We start from the raw sequence: 27,025 nt of genomic DNA on the forward strand, positions 1-27,025 counted from the left end.
AGACGTGATAACGACTGAGCTTAATTACGGCACCTTTGCGACAAAATGAAAAGGGCATCAGACTTAAGGCGAGACGTCACAGGGGCATAAATATGGCAGCTTTAATAATTTTCGTAAACTTAATCATTTTCAAATCACAGGAAAAAAGCTTCCAGGACTCTAAAGCTGCTTCTTGTCTTATTTTAACAAAAAAAGGGTTAATACTTAAAAATAAATAACGTGATGCAACATTTTAAAAAGTAGAAAACAAGATAATTGAAATCACAATTTCTCCAAGAATTAACTTGTTTCCTGCTAATTCTATTTTCCTGATGAGTCATAATCTTTAGAGTTATTTAATTATTCTGTCTGCTTCCTGATTGTATAAAATGTGTCAATGTTTTTAATCAACCGTTATGAAACTGTGATGCTCCCACTCATCCAAATATTCAGAATATTTCAGGATGTTTGCAAATAAACACTTTGAGACACATCTCTCAGGGTTAGATGATTTTTTATTTAGTTAGTGACTTTAACCCAATCTTAAACCCAATCTTACGGCTAACTGTTAGCGTAGCGGACACTCGGTCGTTCCCGCAGACGAAGGTGTACTCTGCGGAGTCGTCCCTGCTGGTGTTCATGATCTTCAGCTGGTGGAGTTTCCCTTGAACCACGATCCTGAACTTCTCGCTCATCTCGATCTCCACGCCATCTTTTAGCCAGGTGGACGGCACGTTGAAGTGAGACACTTCACACTCGAACGTGGCCACCTGAGTCTCTGGGACCTCCACGCTCTTCAGGGGTTTGGTGACATGCAGAGCTGTAGAGACACAGAGGACCAATAAGAACAACTTCGTTTTGAATTACAACAACTTTTAAAACAGCCAAAAACATGCAAACATTTATTTTAAATGAAATTTTAACAGTTTTTTGACATGAAACCTGGGATAGTTTTTTCATCTGGAAAGTTGGCTAAAAATTCAAATTAAAAAAAGATTGATGACAGATTATAGATTTCTACTTTCAAACTTTCTAACCGCTCTTATTATCGCTTACCGTAAAATCCGGTGTATAAGACGCACTTTTAATACCTATTTTTTCGTCTTTGGCTGCGTCTTATACACCGGTGCGACCAATATACCAGTATAAAATACTGAAACACCCCCTGTCATTACCGCGGGTGCAGTAGCCACTAACTGCGACCTGCCGTGATTAAAAACCCATCCCCATTCATTGTGTATTGAAAGCTGGTTGCACGCTGTGCTGGAAAAGACGGCGACACAGACCAGGCTGGCTGCGCGACTTTTTTTTACATATTTTCTCCCACATGAGGTCATAATCATGCATTTACAGAAAACAGTGGTATGTTGTTCCTTAAATAAACATTGTGGAGTACTCTTTTGATTTAAAGAGTCCTATATTAAAGTTAAAGAGTGACCAGCGGAGTCGGGCAGCGCAGCTCGCAAGCTAGGAGTCTGTGCCTCACAACTTTACCTGCAGGCTGAGAGCTCAACTATCGTACTGTAGCTAGTAGGAGTGCAAACTCCCAAAAATGAAAACAGACGGGACTAAAAGAGCGACACATTGTAGACATCTCTGAACACAATATAAATCGTCACGCCAGAAGACTGTTTAAAAAAAAAAAATCTCTAAGAGACCTTCAAAACAGGGTGCGTCTTATATTCCGGATTTTACGATAAATCATTTATTTAAATCATCATCATAACGTACCCTCCACAGTGAGTGCGGCGCTGCACTGCAGGTGTCCGACCACGGCGGTGTACTCTCCCCCGTTGCTGCTGTTGACGTTCTGCAGGATCAGTTTGTGAGCTTTCCGCTCAGACAGAATTTTACACTTCTCGCTTGACTTGAGCTCCACGCCGTTAAACATCCACCTGACAGGGATGTTGTCATGCGACAGGCTCATCTCGAAGGAGACGGTGCCGTCCAGCAGTGACGTCATGTCCTTTATCTTCTTCACGATTTTGATGGCTGTGGAGACAAGGGGATAAATTAATAACCACATCCAAGCATTTCCTTTAACTCTTCAGTAAGTCAGCGGTACTCACTCTCCACGTTCAGCCTGGCGTTGGCCGACAGTTTCCCCAGTTTGTAGGAGTAAACAGACTCGTCCTGTGTGTTGCAGTTTTTCACCTTCAGCGTTTGCACCATGCCTTCAGAGGTGATCTCGTACTTATCGCTGTTCTGCAGCTCCACGCCGTTCTTGATCCACTGGGATCCTTTCACGTCGGTATGGGTGAGCTCCAGCGTGAACACAGCCTCCTGGGTCTCCGTCACCGTCTGGTTCCTCAGAGTCTTCTTGATCTTCACAGCTGCACATGGAAACACAGGACTCAGTGTTTAACTGATTAACTTAGTCTTTTGTTTTAACTTAATTGTCGTCACGGCCAAGGCCTCAAATAAAAGACGGAGGTACGTACCCTCGACCCTGAGGTTGGCTGCAGTTTTTGAGTTGGCCACCTGGTAGGTGTACTCTCCGACGTCCTGAGGTCTGGTAATGACGATGATGAGGCGTCTGACAGCGCCGTTCACCTCGCTCACCACGTTCTCATTGAAGTCCACAGCCTGACCCTCCTTCAGCCATCGGCCCTCAGCATTGGCGTTGGCCACTTCACACTCAAACTCGGCTGTCTGTGACTCGGCCACAGTTACGTCCTGCAGGGGGCGTGTGATGGCTCCACCTGGTAGCAACACAAGGGAAAAACTTTACGATTCTGGTGCAACAGAGCAGCATAATCTTTGTTTGTTGTGCATTAGCTCAAATCTCTTGCAAGGTTTAGACATACCAGAGACGGTGAGCTTGGCACTGGATGTCTTTTCTCCGGCGTGGAACATGTACTGGCCTTCCTCGTCCTTCATGGCGTCGCTGACAGTCAGAGAATGAGCCTTGCCTTTGGACTCCATCTTGTATTTGGGTCCAGGTTTGAGCTTCTGGCTCCTAAAGGTCCAGACTGGGTCAATGCCAGGGTGAGAGACTTCCACGTTAAATGTGACGTTCTGGGACTCGGAGCACACTTTGTCCTCCATGTGCTTCACAATGTGGACCTCTGTGAAAACATAAACATGGTCAGAACAAGGAAGTGGAGTCGGGATTTGAACAGAAGCGTAGTAGAATAAAATCAGTCTTACTTTCGACACTGAGGCTGCAGCTTGTGTCGACCTTGCCGACCACCAGTTTGTAGCGTCCTTCATCGGAGGCGAAAGTCCTGCTGAAGACCAGACGCTGCTTGGCTCCCTTTGCCACCATCTGGATTCTGTCAGAGGCCACAAGCAGTTTGTCGTTGTGGTACCATTTAACAGAGCTGATGTCCTGAGCGGAGATCTTAGCCTCCAGAACGGCCTTTGTTCCCTCGATGGAGGACAGGTCCTTCAGTGGTACCACAATGTCAATAGCTGTAAGAAAAGACGGCATCAAACGCGTCAGCAATCAGTGTGTTCCAGTAATGGATTTGAGCTGGTTATCGTTTAGAGACTTACTCTGAACACTGAGTTTGCCGGAGGTGGAGATGTCCTGGGCAGGAACCACAAAAGAGTAAGAAGCAGCATCGTCTCTGCTGACGTTCTCGAGCAGTAGCTTATGAACAAGCTTGTCGATCACGATGTGGACGCGGTCCGAAGCAGTGATGGCCTGGCCGCTCTTCATCCAGGTTCCCTCAACGTTCTCCTGGGAGAACCGGACCTCCAGCTGAGCAATGTCCCCCTCGCAAACTGTGATGTCGGTCAGGGGCTGCATCAGGGTCACTGGGCGCACTAAAAGTAGGCACACTCCATTAGCATCACAGTACAGTAGAGCTAGCAACGTCTGATACGTTACAGCCAGCAATGGCAGGTAGCTTGTAGTGTAGGTAAAATCAGAAAACGTTAACGCTAACCCTGCAGTGGGCGAATGCTACTTGTGGCGATGAGCCCAGGAGGCAGGGCCCAATTTGAATGTTGTGTTACAAGCTGTAGCAAACATTTCTACTCTAAGTCAGCAATGAGTAATACAGTAGCCAGTACCTTCATATACCCTAAAGCCAGCAAAGACTGTCACACTACATCCAGCAATGACTGTCGAATTTAAAAGAATATTTGAACTTACACAAATCCTTTACCATTAGATTCTCTTTTAGTAAAGATATTGGAAAGGTGATGATAGAGCTTCATCATCTTTGGACTCGTTAATTAAGTGTGATAGGAAACATTACAAATTAACGAGAGGCATATCGATAAATTCTTGAAGAGACTTCTGGACCAGAAGACTACCAGTGGCTTGAGATAAATCAGTAATCAATATGGTTGCTTACACTTCATCTTCAGTGAGGCGCTCGTCTTCAGATCTCCACATACAAAGGTATATTTCCCCTGGTCTGTTTTCCTGACATCCTTGATGGACAGGGTGTGTCGTCCACGTCGGGAGGACATGATGTATTTACTGCTGGGAGAGAGCTCCTTGTCTCCAAAGAACCAGCTGCCCTCAACATCCTCACGAGACAGCTCCACCTCAAACTCTGCAGCGTAGGTCTCTGGCACCTCGATGTTCTCCATGTGCTTTATGAGCTCCAGGGCAGCACCTGTGTACAGAAAGATATCAAGAACGGTGGCTTGCAAATCCAGCTGAATACAACCAAAGAACAGTCACATACAAAGAGTACATGTTACCTTCAACATGGAGCCTTGCTGTGGTCCTGATGCTCTCATCTTCTATAACCACACAACTGTACTCAGCATCGTCCTTCATTTCAATGACGAGCACAGACAGAAAGTGGACCTTTCTGTCTGAGTGCATTCTGTATTTGTCTCCAGAGAAGATCTCCATGTTGTTCTTCAGCCATTTCACTTTGACGAAAGGCTCGTTGGTTTCACACTCAAAGGTCACCATGGTGTCCTTCTCGTTCGCACTAGCATCCTCCAGGTTTTGGGTGAAGCTGACCGCTGCCTTGGCTGCAATGACAACATATGTAGTTAGACTTTGACATAAATGAGGACATAGATAGTCTTTAACTTGAGAGGAAGTGGCTTTACCTTGCACCAGCAGGAAGGCATGGCTTGAGGCCTCACCAGCGACATTCATGGCTTTCACCATGATGCTGGCAGAATCCTCCGCAGTGACATCTCTGATCACCAGCTCACACACTTGATCCTCAGGCCAGTACCAGTAAATACGGTCAGATTTCTCCACCAGAACGCCGTTCTTGAACCACTGGCACTCAGGTTCTGGTCTGCCGACGACTCTGACGCGGAAATGAACCTCATCCCCTGGAGCAACTGTCTTGCTAGCAATGCGCTCAAAGATCTTGGGTGCTTCCATGCTGGGGGACAGCTGGACCCTTTCGGGTTTAAAGGTTGGGATGGTGACTTGGCCCTGTTCCTCCAACCTCCTCCTCTCAGCTTCTTCTTTCTCCTTCAAGTGATGAAGCAAGTCATCCTTGGTCTTCTTCAGGAGATCCTCATATGAGTCGTCTCTCTTGCGAGACTTGAACTCTACAGCAGAGATGGACTCGTAGAAGCCCTCCTCTGTCCTACGTTTGAACTTGCTCTTCAGTTCGTCTGTCTCCTCTGAGGTTTTCTCGTGAACAACTCTCTGTGTCTTACGCAGTTTAACAACTTCCCTGTCTTGTGCAGTTTCGACAGGTCGGTCTACTTTCACAACATCGAATCCGGTCCTGCCACCTTCATGTGAGGCTTCTGCGGCCTTGGACTCTGGAGCACGGCGCAGTACAGATCTGAAGTCCTCCTTCTGCTGGATCTCCAGCTTCACAGTGTGCTCAGTTGTACCTAGAGGATTGTCTGCAACGATCCTGACCTCTCCAGAGTCATAAGACTTGATGTCAACAATCTCCAAGTAGTAAATACCATCATAGCGAAGTCTGTATCTCTTGCTTTTGCGGATAAGTTGTCCGTTGAGGTACCAGTTAACCTTAGGGGCTGGATAGCCGGTCACTCTGCAACGGAATCTGGCAATGTCGCCTTCCAATACTCTGGCTGGTTCGGGAACAAGGACAATATCAGGTTTTGTCTTCTCATATTCATCGTCAGTGCTGACTCCTGTAGGTCCTCCCTCGTGAGCCATGCGCTCAATCTCGTCCATTCTGTGCGGTGCCCTCCTGCCTTCAGGAAGCTGGGATTCCTCCACAAGGCCCTTCTCATCCTTGACAATCAAAGTGGCCGAGGTCTGGTCGACTCCAAACTTGTTTGTGGCTCTGCAGGTGATGACACCACTGTCTCTAGCATAAGCAACCTCATAGTCGAGACTGCAGTAACCAAACTCATTGACCATGCGCAGTCTGTTAGCAGCTGCCAGCGGTTTGCCGTCATGCAGCCACTCCACCACCATGGATGGGTCACCAATGGGAGTCAGTCTGCACTCAAAATGAGCGGGACCAATGCGCTTCATTCTGATAGAGGTCAGCTTCTTCTTGAACATTGGTTTCTGCTGCTTCTCTTTGTCGTAAAGGTCGCCATCCTCCCACTGCTCTTGACCGTATCGCTGATGAAGGGGCTCCAACTCTGGAGCAGCGATGTCTTTAGCTTTGTACGTTCCTTTTGTAATAATGAGCTTCCTCTCAGCTTGAGGAGCAGCAAAGTCAACCTCAACATTGACTCTGCAGCGAGTGGTGTCCCTGCCAGCCTTGTTGATGGCTGTAGCAGTGTACCAGGCGCTGTCTGTGCTTGTGGAAGACGGGATCTGGAATTTGGCCTCTCCTTTTGTTCCATCAATCCTAAAGTACGAAACAATTCAGACAAAATAATCAGGACAGCTACTCTCTGTAGGATCACTTTAGCATTCACATCTGAATTTGAAGATACATACTTGATATGGGGGTGTTTCTGTGGGGTGATGATGTCACTGTTTTTAAGCCAGACGATGTCAGGTAGGGGGTTTCCAATGGCTTTGACAGCCAACTCAACCAGAGTGCCTTGCCTCACAGTGATGTTCCTCAGCTTTTCTACAAACTGAGGGCGGGCCAGGCTTTCTCGAGCTGTTGATGGAGCGATGCAAAACAGGACAAGACTCAGTGTGGTCGGATAAGTGAACTCAAACGACTAGCTCAGACTAGCTAACACATAATTCCAGTTTTTGGATGTTTAAAGGACTGCATCTGGCACAGACTTACCATCAACAGTAAGAGTTACAGAGACAGAGGTCCGCCCAGCTCTGTTCTGAGCGATGACGGTCCACTCTCCAGAGTCGTGAGGCATGGCTGGGACAATGATCAGGGACTGGGTACCGTCTTCTTTGATCACTATCTTGTGGGTGTAGTCATTGACGACTTGTTGTCCTGAGAAACGGAGGACACTTGGGTGTAAGTGGCAGAGGAAACAGAAACAGGAGCTTTTCTAGGATACATCAAACAACTTATCTCACCGTTGTGGAACCAGTAAGTTTCGGGCATGGGTCTGCCGACAACCTTTAAGTCGAATCGTGCAGTTTGCCCCTCAGAGCATTTTATTGAGGAAGGCTTCATGACGAACACAGGCTTGTAGAGTCTCTCCAGGGAAGCCTCGTCTGTCTCATCAAGCCTTCTGGCAGGAGAGCGTCCAGGAGAACGGCTGGGAGAACGTCCAGGAGAGCGGCTCACAGAACGAGGAGATGCGGACCTGAGGACAAAGGAGAACCATCAGTATCATGTTGGTGGTTAAGCTGAGGGTACTACCTGACTGAAACGTGTTAAAGAGTCATTGTGAGATTACATTCAACCTTACCTGATTCTCTGCATCGCTGGCTGTGGTGTGTATCTCTGAGGTGTCACAGCTCCAGACGGCTCGATGTAGAGCTTTCCAGAGCTGACAGCGTTTCCCTTCATGTTGGATGCGAAGGCAGTGTACACACCTTCATCCTCTGGAAGCACCACAGGGAGACGAAGACTGGCTCGTCCGTCCTGAAGAACCTCCATCTGGTAACGTCCACCAGCGCTGATACGCTGGCCGTCTTTGTACCACGCAATCTGACAGAAGAAACAATCATTTTGTTCACCTACATAAGTTCTCAATTTCAGGTCTTGCAAAGATTTTAGTCTTGAGGAAGATCTTTAAGCACCATTGCAGAATTAACTCTGACTCAGTCGTTAGAAAGACTTTAAACATATTTACAGAAAAACGTATATCTTGTTGATGAGATTGTGTGTTTTGATCTGGATTGGTAAAGTGGTTTGCTAGGTTTTTATAACCGATTTTATTTTGGTAAGATGTTCTGGTCAGTACCTTTGGGAGTGGGTTTCCACCCATCTTGCAGTGGAACGTGACGCCCATTCCCTCCATGATTCTGTAGTTTTTCACTGGCGTGTCGAAGGCCGGCTGCAGCGCCGCCTCCTCAGCAACAGTCACCATCATCTCTCCGTCCTCTATCACCAGCTCGCTGTATGTAATCCTCAAGATGCGGAGCTCGATCTCCTGGATGATCCTCTCTTCAAAGGCTGAAATAAGAAATTCCTGCAGAAAGAGTTTTCATGTTTAACATCTAAAATGAGACTTCTGCAGAACCTTTTCTCATCAAACTTTGAATGTTGAGAAAGAAGGTACCGTTTCTGAGACAAAGCTCATGGGGGTCGTCACTCTCCTCTGTTCGAGCTCATACTGACTCACAACCACAGAGGGCTCCTGAACTACCGTCGTCAGCACTTCAGTTTTATATGTCATATCTTGTTGCTTCATGTAGACTTCATATTGCTCTGTAAACAGATGCATGAATACTGTGAGCCAACAGAGCTATAAATGGTTTTCTAAAGAGGAGATGCATTCTGAAACAGACTCCCGTACCTTCCTCCAGCAGGCTGGCGATGGCCGAGGCTTCTCCATGTGTATTCTTGGCAAACACAGAGTAGTCACCGGCATCATCAGCAAAAGTCATGGAGATCTCCAATCTGCATTCTCCGGTCTCCTTCTTGTAGGCAACTTTATATCTGATGGTAAAAGAAACAAAGAAATACAAGTGAAGTAAGTGCAGTAGCTAGGTGTGCAGGTGTGAACAGAGACAGGTGGGACATGTGTACCTGTATCCAGTAGTGAGCGGCACGCCGCTCTTCTTCCAGATGATGTGAGGTTTGGGGTTTCCTCCGATCTGGCATTCAAAGAACACACTTCCTCCCTCCACCAGCTTCTGAGCGGTGGGTTTCTTGATGAAGAAGGGAGCAGCAGCTTCACCTGAGCTCACCTCCGACACCATCTGCTCTTTTGTCTCCATAGCAACACTGAAGAGAAAAAACAGCTTGATCAAACACTGAGGGACCTCAAATGTTTTATTAAAGCGTCTGAATTTAAGATTAAAACTCACATTTTCTCTTGACTGATTCCAATTTCAGTGACGGTTGTCATTTCCTCTCTGCTCTCGATTTCTTCTGAAACTAAAACAGAAAAAAGTCTCATTAATGTTTTGAAGACAGACAACATTTTTTAAAACTCACATTTACAGTTTTAAGATTCCTGGCCTAAACTTCCTAGAGATAAATAATAAAAGATTAAAGGTCATACTAGAATAGCTCAGTCGACCTTCATCTTATTTACCTTTGACGAGCAGGTAGCAGGAGGTGCTGACGGTTCCGGCCTCGCTGGTGGCAGTGCAGGTGAAGCGTCCGCTGTCTTCAGCGAACGCCTCACGGATCACCATCCGGGCAAATCCGTTCATGTATGTGATCTGGAAGTCGATGGAGCTCTCAATCTTGTAGTCCTCTCTGAACCACAGGATGGTTGGAGCGGGATGACCACTGATCTGACACTCCAGGGTCACCGACTCGCCCTCCGTCACTGTTGCGTTCTTCAGACCCTGAAAAACATGAAAGACTGCAGAGTCAGACCAAAGCTTCATGTTTAAGAGTTCATCCTGGAGAGTGTGAGCAAACAAAGTGAGGAGACCTTGAACCAGACTCTAAACCTAGTGGACACTCAAGGAACTGCAGCTGGATAAAAACTCTGTTTGCAAACCTCGGTGATTCCTCCTAATCTGTGTATCAAAACACTAATAGTGTGGAAGAGAAAAACAGGAAGTACTCACAGCAATCAGAGTGGGGGGGACAACAGGCTCCTGAGCTCTGGTGGGCACAGCAGCAGCCTCCTGAGGAAGAACAAAGCGAGTTAAAGGAAATCAAACACAGAACACAAGCAGGAGCTTCTCAGCGGAGCAGGACTGTGAGGATGGAGGGGAGGAAGCTGGTTAGAACGGAAAGAACCCTGCAGAGAGGACGGAGGGATGAAGGCCAACAGGTGGAGACAGGGAGAGGAAGATGAAGAAGGAGAGGAGGAGGAAGATTCTTCATGAGGCTAGGGAGGGCAGCATGTGATTGGCTGCTGTGAGGAGCAGGAACGCATGTGATGTCCACACAGGGTTAAATTGGAGTGTAAAAGAGCGAGAGGGGGTTGAACCAACCTGTGGCTCCCAGTCCTCAAATTCCTCCTCACTCACAGCGTAAGCTCCGCCCGCCTGTACCTCAAACTGACTCTGATATCTGACGTCTTTGAACGGTGGGGGGAGGGGCTCCGGAGTCACCCGCACCTCCACCGCCACCCTGCGAGACGGACTGGGAGACTTGACGGGCTTGATGATCTTTCTGGGGGAGGTGGGGGATCGCAACTCTTTCTGCAGAGTGGCGATAGCAGAGCCGGAGATGGACACCTGATCGAACCAATGAGAGCAGCGTTAAACAAATCCTCCAAACGACCAGCTGAGGATATGTGAGCCGGAGGATGTGATGTTCTTAAAGTTAGAGAAGGAATCAAAGTTTAAAAAGTGGAAGCAGGGTCGGGGTAAGAGGTCTACAAACACTGAGGTAAAGTCCTCCTGACAAAGATTCTGTTCACCATATTTTAATCATCAGAGACTCATTGATCATTTTTTCAAGTCATTCAGCTCTAACAGAGATATTATAAAAACCAACATGTGGTGCCTAAACTGAAGGAGAAAAGATGATTTGAAGTTATTAATTTGTTGTAACTTGATCCAAACTCCAATTTATGCAAAAAGTGTGAACCCTAAAACTGAAAGCTAAATTTGATAACTTTGATACAACATTGAATTTTCAATTTTTGTCTCTAAAAGCTGCAGCTACTGGTCGTGATTAGTCATAGCCTAACCGTGATATTTTAGGATGGGTGATACTGTGAGGAGGAAACCAAAGTGAATCACACCACATGACGACACAGTGGAGACGGTTAAGATGTTTTCGTGTGTTAAGAATGAAATGGAGGATTGAGGATGATGACGGCGGCGGCCTGCAGCTCTTCCTCCTTACCTCGGGGCTCAGTTCATGTTTAGGAACAGAAACTTTAGAAACTGTGAAATGTGGAACTGGAGATGGAGCGGCACCAGTGTCCACCTGGGGGGGGATTTCTGTTCTCTGAATCTGGGGTGACCAACAGAGTTTATTTAGCATGTGAGAAAACGGAGATATGAGAGATCTTATATGATTCATTAAACTCCTCGGACCTGTGAGACCTGTGAGACCTGGACTCTGCGCTGCTCTGAGGTCACAGCCACAGCAGCTGGAGCTTCAACAGGAAGTGTTTTCATGGCAACAACTTCTTTCTCTACAGTCGCCTGCTGTCTAATCTCAGCCTCTACTGCCTCCTCCTCGCCAGCCTGAGCACCCTCATCATGCACGGGCTGACGGACTCGAGCCAGGTCAACGGCAGCCACCACTGTGGCCACCGCCCCGGATTTCATCCCTCCCTCGGCCTGGAGACACAAAAGCAGTATGAAAACCTCAGGACATCCACAGAAGGAAGTCTGGGAGAAGATGCTGACAGAGGAAAAACTTTCACATTATTTATAAAAGAGGAGAAGAAGTCATAACATAGTCATCACTGAAACATAACGACATGCATCGTGCAGAATCAGAGTGCGACATGCAGATTAACCTCTGAAACAGTAAAGAGAAGAGAAGATGAACAAAACAATGAAGAAAGATTGACTTCAGACTTTTAGGGACATTCTGGTAATTTTGAACATATTCTGGATTTATAACGACTAGAAGGTAGAAAGCTTTGGAATTGCTCGAGAATGAAGTGACATAATGAGATGTGTTTGCAGCAGTTTAATCCTGGGTGTTTTTTACTCTGAGAACTAACTGAACAAAGCGGCAGCAGAGAAATCCTAAGATGTTACCAATCAGTGATTTAACCCTAAATTTGAGAAAAATAATCCTCCAAGATGCATGAAAACGTATGAGTGAAGTATAGATGTTGTTAAGTTTCCGTGCACAAATTTAAAATAAAATAAAACAGGTAGATGAAAAACTCTTTTCAGTTTAATGTTGACATTTAATAAATGTTCAATACTGAAACAGAAACATAAAGTGAAGCTGGTTTATGTAACTAATTTAATGTGGCGTCCCACAAGGCTCAATACCTTTACCACTTTAGTTTTAGTTTAATGATACCACATGACTACAGTTTCCGTTTACCTCAATCGCTATGCAGATGATACCCTCTTCTATGTCTCAATTATCACAGAAAATATTAATGAGTTGAAATTTGAAAGAAACCAACCAGTGACGTCTATTTTTTAAATGTATTACCCTGATGGTATTTTGTGGTTTTTGCAGGTTTAGGTGCACAGTTTAGGCTGCAAAGGCAATCATGGATAATATAATATGCAAAGACAGAGCTGCTTTAAAAAAGTCATGAAGCCTTTTGACAGTTTAGGCTTTCAGCTTTTCTTTAAAATTGTAGCATTGGTATCCAAGATGTCTGAAGAGTTGAACTTTTCTAAAATCGCCCTCTAGTTTAACGGGAAAATCTTGGTTTATATCACCTACATGTGACGATTTAGGCATAAAACAAGTGGAAATAAAACATGAAAGGACCTCCTGAAGAGAGAAGGCAGATGACTGGGCTGTTAAAAAAGGTTCATCCTCTGGGGAGAAGGAACGTGCTCGGTTGAATCAAACTCTGACGTGATAAAGAAAATAAGGGAAACAAAGAAGGAGTAAAAAAAGAGCGGTGTAGTGAGAGTTTGAGCAGCAGGTGGACTGATGGCAGCAGATAGAAGAGGTCTACCTGCTCTCCGGACACGGCTGCCTCAGACGGGCCACGGCTACGAGCCTGATCCACGAACGCCACCACAGTAGCCACCGCCAGGCTCCTATCGTCCTGCGAAGCATGCTCATCCTGACGCATTCACAGCACAACAGCACATCAACACATGTTCACTGCATCCAGCCCACAGGCAGAGCTCGGCCCCGGCTGAGTCACCTCACAACATTCAGAGTTAGTGCAGCTGCAGGTAGAGTCTTTATATTTCTTATTATATTTCATTATTCTGAATCAAGTGAATTTCAAACAGAAACAGCTGATGCTCTGATTCTTAACGCTCTCATGCAGGTTTACATTGAACACCTCATATTCAAGCCCCGCCCTCCTCACCTCTCTGGTGGCCGTGACCTGCTGCTCCCAGGACTTCTCCATGTGCAGCTGGGTGGCACTGCTCACACTGGCCATGCTGGTCATGCTGGTCATGCTGCTCATACTGGAGTAGCTGGCTTCAGCCATGTAGCCTCCCTGCTTCCATGGAGGCAGGACCTCGGGAGAGGAAGAGACCTGAGAGAGAAGGCGTCATGATCAGGGCGGAACAACTCTTGTGGTTAGTTTTTAATGATAAATAACAGATAAAAGTGGCTGCTCATAGTAAAGATGTTCTTCATACCTGTTTCCTACTCATGATGGGAGACTTCACAGGTTTGATTGAAGAAATAATCGCTCTGCTGGTGGGAGAAACAGATCTGCAACCAACAGAAACATTAAAAATGTCACATCAGCAAGTAAGTTAACGCTCTTCTAACATAAATCTGAAGGATATGAACTCGTTAAATCTGACTCTGTGTCCGTGGTCGTACCTGACAGGTGTGGGCGTCGGCCCCTTCACGTGTCTGACAGGTGAAGGCGACTGCTGGCGTCCTCCTGTCACCCTGGAAATGTAGGACGGGGGGGATTTGGAGGTCGGTTTTGGGGGAACCCGCGGGGGGGTTTTGTGAGCTAAATGCTGAGTCATCATTCCTCCTTCTACGTGCATCTCCATCATGGTGGTGGCCTGGAAGCCCACCTCCACCTTCTGAAGACGGGAAAATAGAAGAACAGGTGATGTATCCGTTTAAGGTTCATTCATTTCTGTCTTAAACTTTTTGATTAGGTTTTGGCTTTGAATCAAGGCACAAAACTTCACGCTGTTTTTATCTCGTGATTCAGATTTAAATAAATAACACAGCAGAGGTCCAAAACATTCAACAAGATGTGATCTCAAAGAACAGGACAGAATCAGAGTGCTAAAGTTTTGTGCTGTTTACGTTTGTGTCAACCGGTCAAAGCTGGGAAGATACAGGAGTTTCTTTGGAGTCCTGAAAGCAGTGACACGTAAAGGACAAAGAAATTTAAAAAGCTTCGTCTTTAGTCTGGAGAAGCGGCGTCAGACAACGCTTATGTATGCAGTGACCACTTCCTGAACGTTAAGGCTACAATCATTTTGCTTCATAACTTTATATATCAGGATTAAATAAATACCGGTACACACCAAAGCGGAAAACTCTGCATAGCGTGATGCTAATGCTGCGAATTTGAAGTTAAACAGCGATGCTCAAGTGAACATACTCATCGAGAAAAAACATGATGGCCGTCATTCAACGCTGTTCAATCCGTGGTTGTTGAGCCACACACAAGTAGTTTTGCGCCTCAGGACTCTTGTACACTTTTATTCGGTTTTCTGAGTGGTAGCAGGTCTGCAGGACTCCTCTATGAAGTGTCGGGATCATATCCAATGTGTTTATAGATGCTCTGATGCTACCTGCTGCGCGTTATCACTTTCCTTCACTCCCAACGATTCCCAACCGGGATCACATAACTACAAACAAGCTAATACAACGTTCTTCTTATCCTAACAGAGAGAAACTATTCTTCAAAGGACGTAACAGAAGTCCAATCAGGCCCGTGTAGTAACCCCTCCTCCTTTAAGAAGCGTGCTTTTATCTGCACATGATTCCCTGAACATCTGATTTTACTTCAGTAGAAGTTTTTCTGTTGTTCCAGATTTTGAAGGATTCTGTTTTTATTCGTCAGATTTAACCAAACACTTCTGTTAGATTTCCTCCTGGAGCAGACCCGGGTTGTTGTGTTAGTTCGTCTCACCTTCTGCACTCTGGCCTGGGAAGCGGCCATCTGGGATGTGGACACGATAGTCTTTGTTTTCTTCATGGGAACAGCTTCTTCACCTGCAGGGAGCACCACATACACACGTCAAAAACAGACCATAATACACTCATGCTTTATGATGCTGTTACAGGCCAAATATTAGTGGATTTGTAAGTTAAGTCACTGTAGATATTTAAGTTAAACGTGTTGACAGTTAGCCTTCCTCACCCTGAACCTGCAGCTCAGCGGTGGAGGTGGCCCGTCCGCTGCTGTTGGTGGCGGTCACAGAATAAGTCCCAGAATCCTCTGGGAAAGCCTCAGCGATCAGCAGACTGTACAGGTCTCCTTCCTGAAGGATCCTGAAGTCGGCTGAGCTCTGGATCTCGGCTCCCTCTCTGAAAAACTTCACCACAGGTGTTGGGATTCCTGTCACACGGACGTCCAGCCTCACCTGGCTGCCCTGTCTCACTGTCGAGCTCTGCAGTCTCTGGAGGAAGTTTGGAGGCGCCGTCTCCGCTGCAGAGTCACAAAGCAACGTGTTATTGAACTGGTTTCTATGGTGACGTGATTACAATCAAGATATTTCTTCAGCTGAGGAACAAAAATACTCCAACAGTCATCAATATTTACAACAGCTATTATAATGTTGCGGCGGCTGCCATGACAGACACAACATGTTTATCGTTGCCGTGGTAACACCTAATGTTACGTCAAAGGCCGCTGCATAAGGAAGCATGAGCTGAAACTGAAAGCAACCGTATTGTTGTATGACCGTATATGCTGCTGTGATAAACTCAGTGTGATCTACTGATGAAGACAGAAGAATAAAGTTTGGCGTCTGACCTTTTCGTCACAGGACTCAGACCTGAGATCTGAACAGGATCATGTTCATGTTGTTAATCACCTCATAAACTTCAGATCCCTCTTAAGGAAAGCTATGCTGCAACAGCTGCATCTATATCGGTTTTATCACCAGATTAAGTGACAGGCCACGCCCCTCAGTGCCAGACTAATTTAGACTCAAATAAAGAAGAGTTAATAAAGGAGAGAGTTTTAAGTTAACTTTGTTCTGTTGTAAATAATGAAGAGTCAAAGGTCATTTCAAAGAGAGTCTACCCCTGAGCACCTTACACTCTCCTGCCCCTCCTCCCGTGTCTCACCTGTAACGAGGAGTTCAGCGGTGCTCGTTGCTTGTCCAGCTCCATTGGTTGCTCTGACAGAAAATCTCCCACTGTGTGCGGCGGTCACAGCGGGGATCCTCAGAACAGCGCGGCCGTCGCTGAACGAGATCTGAACGCCGGGCAATGCGGCAGTTGAAAGAACCTGGCCATCACGAAACCAGCTCACTTCAGGAACTGGAGAACCTGCAGGCGAGAGAAGAACCACATGTGGGTCAGCTGTCAGAGAACAACAAAATCTTAAATCACAGCAGCGACGTCGATCAGGACAGTTTCTCTCCCAGAGTCAGAGGAGAGAAACATGCAGAACCCGTTGAGCTTAGCTTAGCATAAAGACTAGAGGTAAGGGCAAAGTCGAGCCTAGCATCACCAATTTATGAAAAAGGGAAACCATCTATTCTACATTCAGCCTTTAAAAGCCATAAACTGCTCATTAATAACCTGGTGAGACTGTGAAGCATGAACGCCATTTTTATTAAAGTTAAATTAGAACGAAACTCTAAAGAATATGTCTGTGCTGTTCTTAAAGCTCCATCTCCTCCTCATGTTCACCTCTCATGTCGTCAGTCTGTGAAACCTTTAGAGCAGCTTCACATGATCTTATTTCTCTGATACTGGCGTCAGTAAAAACCCTCATTTCAGACTCTTCGCACATGCCCACTCTCTTCTGATTGGCCAGCTCTCTAGAAGCCCTCAAGGTGGTCAGAACGCTGCAGGGCTGCCAGGGGAGGGCTGCTCTCCAGGTCTGGGAGAAGAGAATCTATGCAAGAGGGTTCAGCTGCTTACGTAGAGGCTTGAAGCCGTCTGGTGAAAGTCTTGGTTTCATATCGGGGAACTATGGTGTGATTTACAAAATAAGGCATTTAGTGCCCTCTGCAGACTCATCCTGGGATTACGCCAACATACGTTTACCTCATGATCTGAAACTTTGTCCTCGTTTAAGTTTGAGCAACCAGCATCGTAACACTTCAGATCAGCAGAAAGGTCGACTTTAAAGATCAGTAACATCAAAAAGTAAATAAATAACCGAACATTTAAAATCTTTCCTGCTAAGGGCTGAATCTCTCAGAAAAAACATTCTGGAGTCAAATTTAAGTTTGAGGGGAGCCGTTTGGCCTAGTGGTGATGTCGGGTGCCCCATTTACAGTGCTGTAGTCTTCATCACAGCGGCCCTGGGTTTGAATCCGACTTCAGCCCTTTGCTGCATGTCGCCCCCCTCTCTCCTCTCAACACTTCCTGTCTCTCTTCAGCTGTGCTGTCTCGTAAAATTTGAACTCCAGTCAGACGGTTTTCTTACCACTAACTTGAGCCTCGAACGTCGCAGCACTACCCTCTAGTGCCACGACGCTCTGCAGCGGCTGAGTGAACGTCGGTGCCTGTGTTGACATGTTGGTCGGCACCCTGCAGACAAAAACAAAAACAACAACAACAATCAGTCAGGAAGATACTTCACAACAATCTTCATGTTTCATCTTTTTTCACATCAAACGCTTTTTTACTACACGTCTAAGTTATCATTCTTTAATTATGTGACCCATTTCATCCTCAGGTTAGTTTATTAATAATCACTACTGACTGAACACAGACACTGAGAACTCAAAACCAGCTGGAGGGAGAGGGAGGAGTCTAAGCAGAGAAGAGAGGAATAGTTCAAGCAGCATTTTGTAGACTTTTGATTGTTTCATAAGATAAATTTCAATAAATTCAAATCAACTGAGATGATCGAGAAAACTAAACAAGAAGAAGAAACATTGTTTTCTGCCTGTCTGCACTTTATTTCTCTTTCTAACTTCTGGGATTTTTTTCAAAGTTTCTGATTGAATAAAATAAAATAAACTGGTAAAAAGTTAAATGAGTTGAACTAGAGATCGACGCCAAATGTCTGACGACTCAAACTTTTATTAAACAGTTTGAGACTACTCACACGTATAACAAAGTGAGTCAAAGAACAAAAACAGCAGAAGACGAGATGTTACTAACTCCTACATTACCCACAATCCCTCTCAGACTCCACTCAGCTCCCTCTGCAGGAACTGAAGGATTTTAAACACCTGTTTGACATGAGCAGTAAAACTCCCTGAAGCGGGCCGCGCTCCAGGCATGGGCAGGGCGGGGACGTGCAAAACGCTTTTAGAGGTTCACTCATCGTGCTCTGATATCTCTCTCTCTCTCTCTTTCATCTCTCTCCCTCTCTCTCTCTGTCACCATGCACAGATCTCTGGTTGGTACCTCGGGACAGCGCTGTTATGGTGGTTATTGCTAACCATTGCTATGCTTATTGCTATGTCTTCACAGGACACCAGGAATAAGTCTTTGGGCAGGAAGTGACCCGTCCACTCAAAGCCTTCCCAATCAGAGCAGAGCAGGCCAGTTCCTGAAGTGATTAATCAGTTTAACGTCCACATTAACGTAAATATGAAAGACATTCTGTCTTCCTTCTCTGAGGTTAGCTCACAATTTTCTAACTTTTCTATCAACTTCAGACGTGAAACATCTTCGTGCAGAATGTGGTCAGTCACTGAGCTGGGAAGACGACGATTATTAAATATCATCAAACAATCACTTTTTAAAAAGCTGTCAAGACGATGAATGAATACTATAGTTTTTATATCAAGTAGAAAAACTACAACCCTGACAGAGATCTTTTCTCAGCCTCAACCGAGCGGTTTTTATTCAAACATGGCAGTCTGTGTTTATCAGCAGTCCAGATTTCTGAAAACTCAGCTGTTCAAAAAGTCTGCCACACGCTGAAGAATCAGAACCTGTAGTCCCTACTGGGTTTCATGTTTTCACTCTGACAGCTGACCTGCTGACAGCCCCCCCACCCCACCCCCCACCCCCACCCCCCGTGTATTTTTAGGAGCCGTTATCCTGGAGGGGGTTGAGGCTCCGCATGGTCTGCATGATAAACCAGAGTCTGATCCAGAACAGACCACACACCTGTTTAACCTCCACGAGAAACTCAGAGGTTCACATTCCGGGTCAGGCTGAGGCCGACAGCAAGGTGCGTTCATCGTTTGTTTGTTTAGTTTCGTCGTCAGTCAATAAAGTTTTATTTAGACCTCAACTGTAGGTCGTATTGTGGGGGGATGGACATATCAGGATAAGACAGGAGACGGCACATGCGTTCGATTTAAAACGTCCTGAAATAATAAACGTTCTTCTCTTTTAGTTTTAGTAAAAATCTGAGGAGAACTTTCAAACGAACGCCAGCGCTAAATAACGACTTTAAGTTTTCTAACTGTTCACTGGAGAGACTTTCAAAATAAAATGTAATCTTATGAAATAAATCTTTGTGTTTCTGACCCTCTGCAGCGACAGGCGTCATATTATAAACATGTTTGTTAAACTACGAGTGACACTTCACTTCAAAGTAAAACGTTTTAAAAAATAAAAGAGTTGGAGGAAAACTGAAGACATACAAAATCTGGGTAGCAGGAACAAAGTCGCTCTTTGTGTCAGAATGTCCCCCTGAAGACGCAGCCAGCTGAGACGTGTTGGTGTTATTTAAAACATTTATCAGTCCGTGAATTTAAAGGGACAGTTTGAAGATTCCTCCACCAGGGAGCTCTCAATCAAAACAATAACAAATGATAAGGTCGAGGCTGGCGGGGAATCATGGGAGTGAGTCTCTCTGCTACTCCCATGAGCAGCGGAGGTTTGAGGGCTACCTGAAGCGCTCCTGTTGTCTCTCATTAAACATTGATGTGTTTACTTTAAGGTTCAAACCAACCAGATAAATGATCTGCACCTTAAATCACTTCTCTACTGTTTCAAACTTTAAAAGGGACATATTATGGAAAATCCACTTCTTCAGTGTTTTTGAACATGTATTTGGGTAACCTGAGTGTCTACAGGCCCACAAAATGTGAAATAAACCCACCTAGTCCTTTGTTTGTGGTCTGCATAAGTCTTACAACACAGAGAAAAATGCTTCGTTTCAAATGTGCTCTCCTTGTGATGTCACAATCCCCTCCCCTCCCCTGATATCTCCACCCATGGACTTCACCCCCAGCCTAGAGCAAAACTTTTACGCAGGTCCGCCAATTTTTTATTCTTGCTACAGAGGAGTGATGTCTACCGGGAAAACTAAGGGGGGGCTCATTGCATTTAAAGAGACACACCAAAACGGAGCGTTCTGAGAGAGCTGGTTTATACAGGGTCACAAACCTCCTCTGGTGCCTGATTCATGTTATATTTTGACCAAAGCACTGCACAGATTTTTCATTTAAGGTGGAAGAGGGGGATAATATGTCCTCTTTAAGAACCTCAAGCTGAATGTAACTGTCAGCACAGAGGAGCTGCAGAAACATCACAAGACTGATAAGAATCCTCCAAATCCTCACAGCAGGAAACTTTATATTACGAGTTACTGAGCAGTGAAGCATCAACAATTCAAACCAAAGGGGCGCCGATGGCCAAGTGGCTATGTTGCACGCCCCATGTACAGAGGCTAAAGTCTTTGTCGCAGCGGCCGTGGTTAAGAATCTGACCATGCTCCTTTGCTGCATGCCCCCCCTCCTTCTCTCCTCACAACTCTTCCTGTCTCTCCTCATCAGTCCTAGTCCCAGATCCCAGTAATTGGTTCTGACTGGCCCTGGTTGGTTCTGACTGGCCCCGGTTAATTGTATTTACTCTGATTTGCACTGATTGGCTCTGATTGGCCCTGATGCCTTCCTTGTCCTAATCCTGGGCAAATCTCAATGAAACAAACAGCTGCTCCTGCTCTGAGCAGGTGAGGTCACTTCCTGGTAATAAAAACTCCTCTGATTGGTCAGATCTGAGCGTCATACTGACATCAAAACAACTCGACACTCTGATGGACTGATTTCTACTTTAAACTGCAAAGTTTGTTTTCAAAAGGAAAACTGAGAAATATTTGTCATCTATTCAAAGCTTTTTTTTATAATTTGTTTGATTTGACAAATAAGTTTCCTCTCAGAGCTCAAGTTTTTTTAATCTTTCTGTCATGAATGTCTTTAAAATGTAACTTTCTTCAATTTAACCAGAGATCAAATAATTTTCTGTTTTCATCAACACTTTAAAGTGGTATTTTAATCTATCAATAAGAAAAGTTTTTAAAACCATGAACGTATTCAAATCACTTATTTATCTATTGTTTCAATGCATGATGCTGACTGTTAGAAGATTCAGAACAGGCTGAAATCAAAGTTACTAATTAACACTGAAAACATCAAAAGCTGTTAATTAAATTACCCTTAATACGACTTTAAAATAATGGATTCATGAAATGATGAGATCACAGACATGTGACCCGGATTTTGATTATATAGTTCTGAGAGGTTTAAGGAGTTGTCTTTGTTGGGGTTCACTTCGGATTAATTAACCCCTTGGTTTGCCAGATATGAGAGCAGTTATCAGGGCAAACCAACAGGTGTTGCAGCGATGGAAGCGGGCAAGAGAACTGGTTTAGATAGAAGTGATTGTACCCGACCTAAAAAGCCTCTGCATGTTTCTAATAAGCTCCACGAGCAGAAACGTGCTCAAACTAGGATCAATATTGGAGATGCTTTTGAAAAATGGAGAGAGGTTAGAACACAGAAAGGTTCACAGACCGATGCAGAGCTGGCTAAACACTGAAGCTTCAGTGTCCACCACATGGCAACCTGTGTGAGCATCGACTCTAGAGAGGAGGGGGCGGGGGGAGACAGCTCTCTACAATGTTTTGAATTTGGACTGCAGTACCCATTTTAAACACTAGGTGTCAGAGTTACATACAAACGAAGAGTAAAGCAGTTCATCGGCTGTCTCGATCTTTGTCCCGTCTTATTTAAGCTTCTTTAATTAAATGTATTTATTTGAACTTCACTCAGACTTCAAAACCTCGGACTCACAGAAAGCGTGCGACTGTGAGCAAGACGTTCTTCAAGGTGGTTAAAAGTTAATGTACGAGGAGAATCTGCAGCAGTGACCTCAGGTTCTGGAGAGTCCCTGAACGCAACACAGAGCGGATCTGGTTTCAGCTAAACTTGATCTGATGACTCAACTGAAGGTCTCTGAAGTGACACAGTGAAGACGTCAGACGCCAAACTCCTCAGGTCATTAAAAGGTTAAACACACAATATTTTTCTTTACACAGGTATTTCTGTTTGAGACCACAGTGCCGTACGTCAGAGGAACACATTGAACCCTGACTGCACCAAACTTGATCATGAATCAGCTTGTTAAGTATAATGAATTGTTCGTTTGCTTACTGGTATTTAAAAGCTGAATTACTGTAAAACTTCTAATAATAGCTTAGGTTTTTATTTCCTTCAGTCCATAAAGTGACCCTTCCTTTATTTGGCACCGACACGAGACCAGCCTTTAATCACTTTCAAACAAAACTGGTGCACAGCAGAGATGAGAAAGACAAGACGATGAAAGTGTAAATTAATCTAACACCAGAGGGAATACTAAATTGTGTTCAAACAAAAGGAGAAAATCAATAAACAAAATAAATATCCACAAACTGATCAGCACTAAATGCACGGCGGCCTCGGCTTGAGCGCAGCCTTTATTCGTCCAACAGCAGCAGCAGGCAAGTAAACTTCTATTAGAAGTTTTACGGTAGTTAACTGTTTATAAGGTTGTTACAACATAAACACAGACGCAGCCCGATGAATTTTTAAATAGCAAACATAAATCTGGAGAGGACGCTCTTTAGCCTCTCTTGTTCTTATTTCATGTAGTAAAAAGTTTCTGCACGTGGTCACGAGTCTGAAGCTGCACTGACCATGGCATGCTTTTATTTTGGTATCACGTCGATAAGTAGGGTCATAATACAGATTTATTTATTAGATATGAAGTTTCTCTTCTCAGTCCTCCTTTGAAGATTTATAACTTTAATCCAAATATAAATAATGATAGTCTCAGTTTTCTATTTATTAAAAACATAAACTTTATATTTCTGTCGTCACTCTCAGAAGTGAATCCTGCTTGAGATGCTGCCGACCTTTGAACTATTTTTATAAAAGAAAGAGAAATATTTTATTTTGAAACAAAAGATATTTAAGGTGGATTTATAAACTCTGACAGGAAACATTTGTGGCCAATCAGAGCCAGAATATTCAGCGTTTCTGGGCATCTTTAACCTGGTGGTTAGTGTGCGTGCCCCGTGTACGGAGGCTGCAGTCGGCACGGGTTCAAATCCGGCCTGTGTCTCTCTCATGCATGTCGCTCCCCACTCTCTCTCTCTCTCCCTGATTTCAGACTCTACCCGCTCTAAATAATAAAACTTAAAAAAATAGAATATTTAGAGACACATTAAAAACATAAATGTTGACGGGTTGAAGCTCGACTAAATCCTCGATCTCGAGACATTTATGATCAGCGCAGACGGAGCTGACAACCATCCAACACAAGATCTCTGAAATAATAATAAATATCAGTAAAAGCTGCGAGATCAAACCCCCGACACGCTTTCAGGTACACATCATGATTTTATTCTTTATTCCTAAATTGCTGCCGATCAGCCTGCAGCCGGCTCATCTCTCATTTAACGCCAATAAAATCTAAAAATAACCAAACGACAGGCCAACAGCTGTTCACGCTCCTCCAAAATAAAAGCTTCTTAGTGCTCAGTCAGACACTTCCTCCCCTCACAGCTCTGGGTAATGTAACCAGGGGGGGGTTTACCTAACACAGGACACCAGCACTAAAAATAACAGCCCCCCCCCCCCCCCCCTCCCTCCACCACACCTCTATTTGATTGACAGCCACCATGTGGCACATAGCTGGAGGAGCAACTGATAGCCCTGCTGCTGATTCCCTTAAAAAGCCATCAGCCGCCCAGCTGAGAGTCCAGTCTGATGCTATCAGGGCTATTCTGGGACGTCCCGTTATAACCTTCAACACGAAAAGCAACAAAATGAGCACAAAGTGAGGCTGACAGAAAAGTGTCAGAAAGCTGGAGTTAGTTCTGTGTGAGAGAGAAGCCATTTGTCCTGGTGTTAGAGTGTCAGTCAGCTGCTGCTCGTCAATCACAACACAGGAACAAACTTAAAGACACTTACTTGTCTGCACAAGGATGCCCGGAGTGCCCAGAGGGCTGTCTGCAGAAACTAAAGTCTCTTTATCCAGAAAGCGTAGACAATATCCACAAGGAGAACAGCTGAACCGGGAAGGAACCCCACAGAAAAAAACAAAACTACAGGCCGTCAATGCCGTGTAGTTTTGTTTTTTTACTTCTGACAGCAGTCCCTCCAGCCGAGGCGTCCAGGCCGGGAACGCTGACACTGCTCAGGGGAGAGAGCCGGGCGGCGGGGGGCTTTATACCACTGTGACATCACATGAGGCAGGGCTTGCCATTGGTCAGCTACGCACCAAGGAAACTAGGGAATCATGGGAGGACGGAGGAGCCATTTTATGCAACTCACCACACCTGTCAGCCGCTTTGCCTGACCAGAGACACAAAGAGAGAGAAAGAAGTCATCAGCTCGTTCATTTGGTTTTAACCCGCCTTTAATCCCTCCAATTATCTGATAAAGACACGTCTGAAGAACACATCAACAGGTGGAGGTCTGTGTGTCCACCAACATGTCAGTTTGCTCGCTCAGTCGGTGTGACACAAATTAAATCAAAGTACATCGTAACATCATAGAAATGTTTTAATCACAAACACGTTGAACATCAGAAAACTTTATAGAAACAGATATAAAACATTATAAATGAAATGTGTGAAATACTTCCAACCTGTACAAACATTTTACATCAAACACCAGCACTCATTATGATTATTTAACCTCCTGCAGACCACGATGACTTTATTTAATCAATCAATCTTTAGATGTGTCGCACTAATTCATAACAAGTGTTACCTTGAGATGCTTTACGAAAGAGCAAGTAAAGGCCGAAGTCTTTGTTATGTTCTAAAAAGAAAAATGTGATTGGGGGAGACGGGATAAGATCCAGGGAGGAGGATAGGGACACACAGGGGGGGGGGGGGGACTAAGAGACCTGAGAGCTCAGGAGGTGGTCAGTAACTAAGATTTACAGAAAGTGACACGCAGCGAAAGCAGATTTCAGACGTACAAGAGTTTGATGCGCTGATCTCATCAGGGGCAATATGGAAATAAAACAAAAGAAGACGAATGCAGAGTTCCTGCTCACTTAATAAAATCCAATTTATGTGATGATAATGACGATTGTTTTGTTTGATAATGGCGATTTAAGAATGGTTTAGATGCTGATTAGAACTCCTGTGCTCTGCCTCTGGTCACTTCCTGTAATCACCTGTGCTCTGGATAAAAGCATCTGATAAATTATTTGTAGAATTGTAGGTGAACGGTGTTGGGGAATCAGGAATCAGCGGAAGCCACAGTTTTTCAGCTGTGCGTGTGTGAACATGTTTTTGGATCCTGTCCTGTTTATTTTCATGTTTTTCACATACAAGGTCGTTTCTACCTAACGACTAAACACCCAGCCTTCTGTAGGTGTTTTTAATATAAATGATTGTTAATAAATAGTTAAACAAATTCCATGACCGACATTGTTTGTTACCCACCGTGAGTTGGAAAGACTTCAGGTTCCCTCCAGTGGCCCTTTTCTGGTTGATTGAACGCCACCACACCGCCGTTTGCCCTCGCCATCTGTTCCCTGTGTTTGCCACGTTGAAGCTGCTTCAGTGCCATGATCTGTCACATGAAAAATAAAATCCACAAAGAGTGAATATAAAGGATCAAATTTAAGACCTCTCACGGCTTTCATGACCTAAACTTGAAGGACTCTAATCTAAAACCTTTAAAGGAGCCGTGAGGTCCCTGTAATGAAATAAAAAAGAGGCCATGAGATGTGCTCTGTGTCAGTTTTTTAATCTTTTTACATTATTGAATTCATCTTCTGTGATTTAAATAAACATTCTCAGCCCTCAGATCAGATTAAAACCCTTCACATGAGTCTGATGACGACCTGAGGATCACTGATGTTGGCCTCACAGTGAGGGTAACAAACCTTTCTCTAACATGACTCACCTGCTGAGGTTTCCCAGCATGCATGTGGAGGGAGCGGGGGTTTCCTCTCTGCTCGTGTCATGACCCCAGATCAGCCAATCAGATCACTGCCCAGGACATGGAGCTGTCCCTGTCGATCAAAAAGAGCCAACAGCTAAAACCCATAGAGACAACACAGAGAGGAGCCATGATACTAATATCTCACTGTTTAATCCTGTCTGATTATCTTTATTGCTTTAATCAACAACTGTTGTTACATTTATGTCACAGCTACATCTTACTGTACAGGTTATTATTTATAAATTTTAAACGTTTGACAAGCTAATTAAATACATAATTTCACTATCCTTTAATTATGATGTCTTTACTGTGTGAACAAGTGAACACTATAGTACTTTTAACTTTAAGAGCCTCTTTCTTTAAACTAAACTACTTTCACTAAATACAAATTATAAAACTGCTTGACTTTTACCGTAATACTTCAAAACAACAAGCAGAGAATTACGTTATACTTTTACTGTAATACTGTAATGCAAGCTGAGAATACTGTTTTGCTTTTACTTCAAATACGTAAAGAATAATCCATCCATTTTCTTTACCGTTTTTGATAAACCATTGCTGTGATACGTATCTTAACTGTGTTTCATTAGGAATGCTTTCCTGTCAGTTTGTCTCTTATCTGTTAACATAACATTTTACTGGTCAAGCTAGCTTTTATGTTTACATTACTCAGCGTTTATTGACACAATAACACAGAGCTACTAAAATAAGTTATTGTCACCTGTTATCTTCTGGTTTTTATCAATT

The 27,025-nt window shown here is 44.5% G+C and overlaps 1 protein-coding gene across 1 annotated transcript in view; it reads right to left on the bottom strand.

The window, feature by feature from the left end:
- Positions 1-24,520, bottom strand: part of LOC109985180 (titin-like) — a 200,169-nt gene extending 175,649 nt beyond the window's left edge. Inside the window, exons 1-32 of the mRNA XM_065962524.1 lie at positions 24,284-24,520; positions 17,566-17,669; positions 16,251-16,454; positions 15,319-15,606; positions 15,088-15,170; positions 13,806-14,020; positions 13,616-13,691; positions 13,336-13,509; positions 11,399-11,647; positions 11,205-11,315; positions 10,343-10,588; positions 9,971-10,030; positions 9,484-9,742; positions 9,254-9,323; positions 8,973-9,170; positions 8,740-8,882; positions 8,503-8,651; positions 8,185-8,412; positions 7,687-7,928; positions 7,349-7,581; positions 7,098-7,262; positions 6,794-6,962; positions 5,005-6,701; positions 4,642-4,923; positions 4,287-4,553; positions 3,478-3,750; positions 3,130-3,393; positions 2,787-3,047; positions 2,421-2,681; positions 2,049-2,312; positions 1,711-1,971; positions 539-799 (exon numbers count right to left, since the gene is read on the bottom strand). Coding sequence (XP_065818596.1) covers positions 539-799; positions 1,711-1,971; positions 2,049-2,312; positions 2,421-2,681; positions 2,787-3,047; positions 3,130-3,393; positions 3,478-3,750; positions 4,287-4,553; positions 4,642-4,923; positions 5,005-6,701; positions 6,794-6,962; positions 7,098-7,262; positions 7,349-7,581; positions 7,687-7,928; positions 8,185-8,412; positions 8,503-8,651; positions 8,740-8,882; positions 8,973-9,170; positions 9,254-9,323; positions 9,484-9,742; positions 9,971-10,030; positions 10,343-10,588; positions 11,205-11,315; positions 11,399-11,647; positions 13,336-13,509; positions 13,616-13,691; positions 13,806-14,020; positions 15,088-15,170; positions 15,319-15,606; positions 16,251-16,454; positions 17,566-17,656 — 7,744 coding nt within the window. The 5' untranslated portion in view covers positions 17,657-17,669; positions 24,284-24,520. The remainder of the gene's footprint in view (positions 1-538; positions 800-1,710; positions 1,972-2,048; positions 2,313-2,420; positions 2,682-2,786; positions 3,048-3,129; positions 3,394-3,477; positions 3,751-4,286; positions 4,554-4,641; positions 4,924-5,004; positions 6,702-6,793; positions 6,963-7,097; positions 7,263-7,348; positions 7,582-7,686; positions 7,929-8,184; positions 8,413-8,502; positions 8,652-8,739; positions 8,883-8,972; positions 9,171-9,253; positions 9,324-9,483; positions 9,743-9,970; positions 10,031-10,342; positions 10,589-11,204; positions 11,316-11,398; positions 11,648-13,335; positions 13,510-13,615; positions 13,692-13,805; positions 14,021-15,087; positions 15,171-15,318; positions 15,607-16,250; positions 16,455-17,565; positions 17,670-24,283) is intronic.
- Positions 24,521-27,025: the final 2,505 nt, after the last annotated feature.

This window comes from Labrus bergylta, chromosome 13, assembly GCF_963930695.1.
Source record: "Labrus bergylta chromosome 13, fLabBer1.1, whole genome shotgun sequence".
Classification (NCBI taxonomy): Eukaryota; Metazoa; Chordata; class Actinopteri; order Labriformes; family Labridae; genus Labrus; species Labrus bergylta.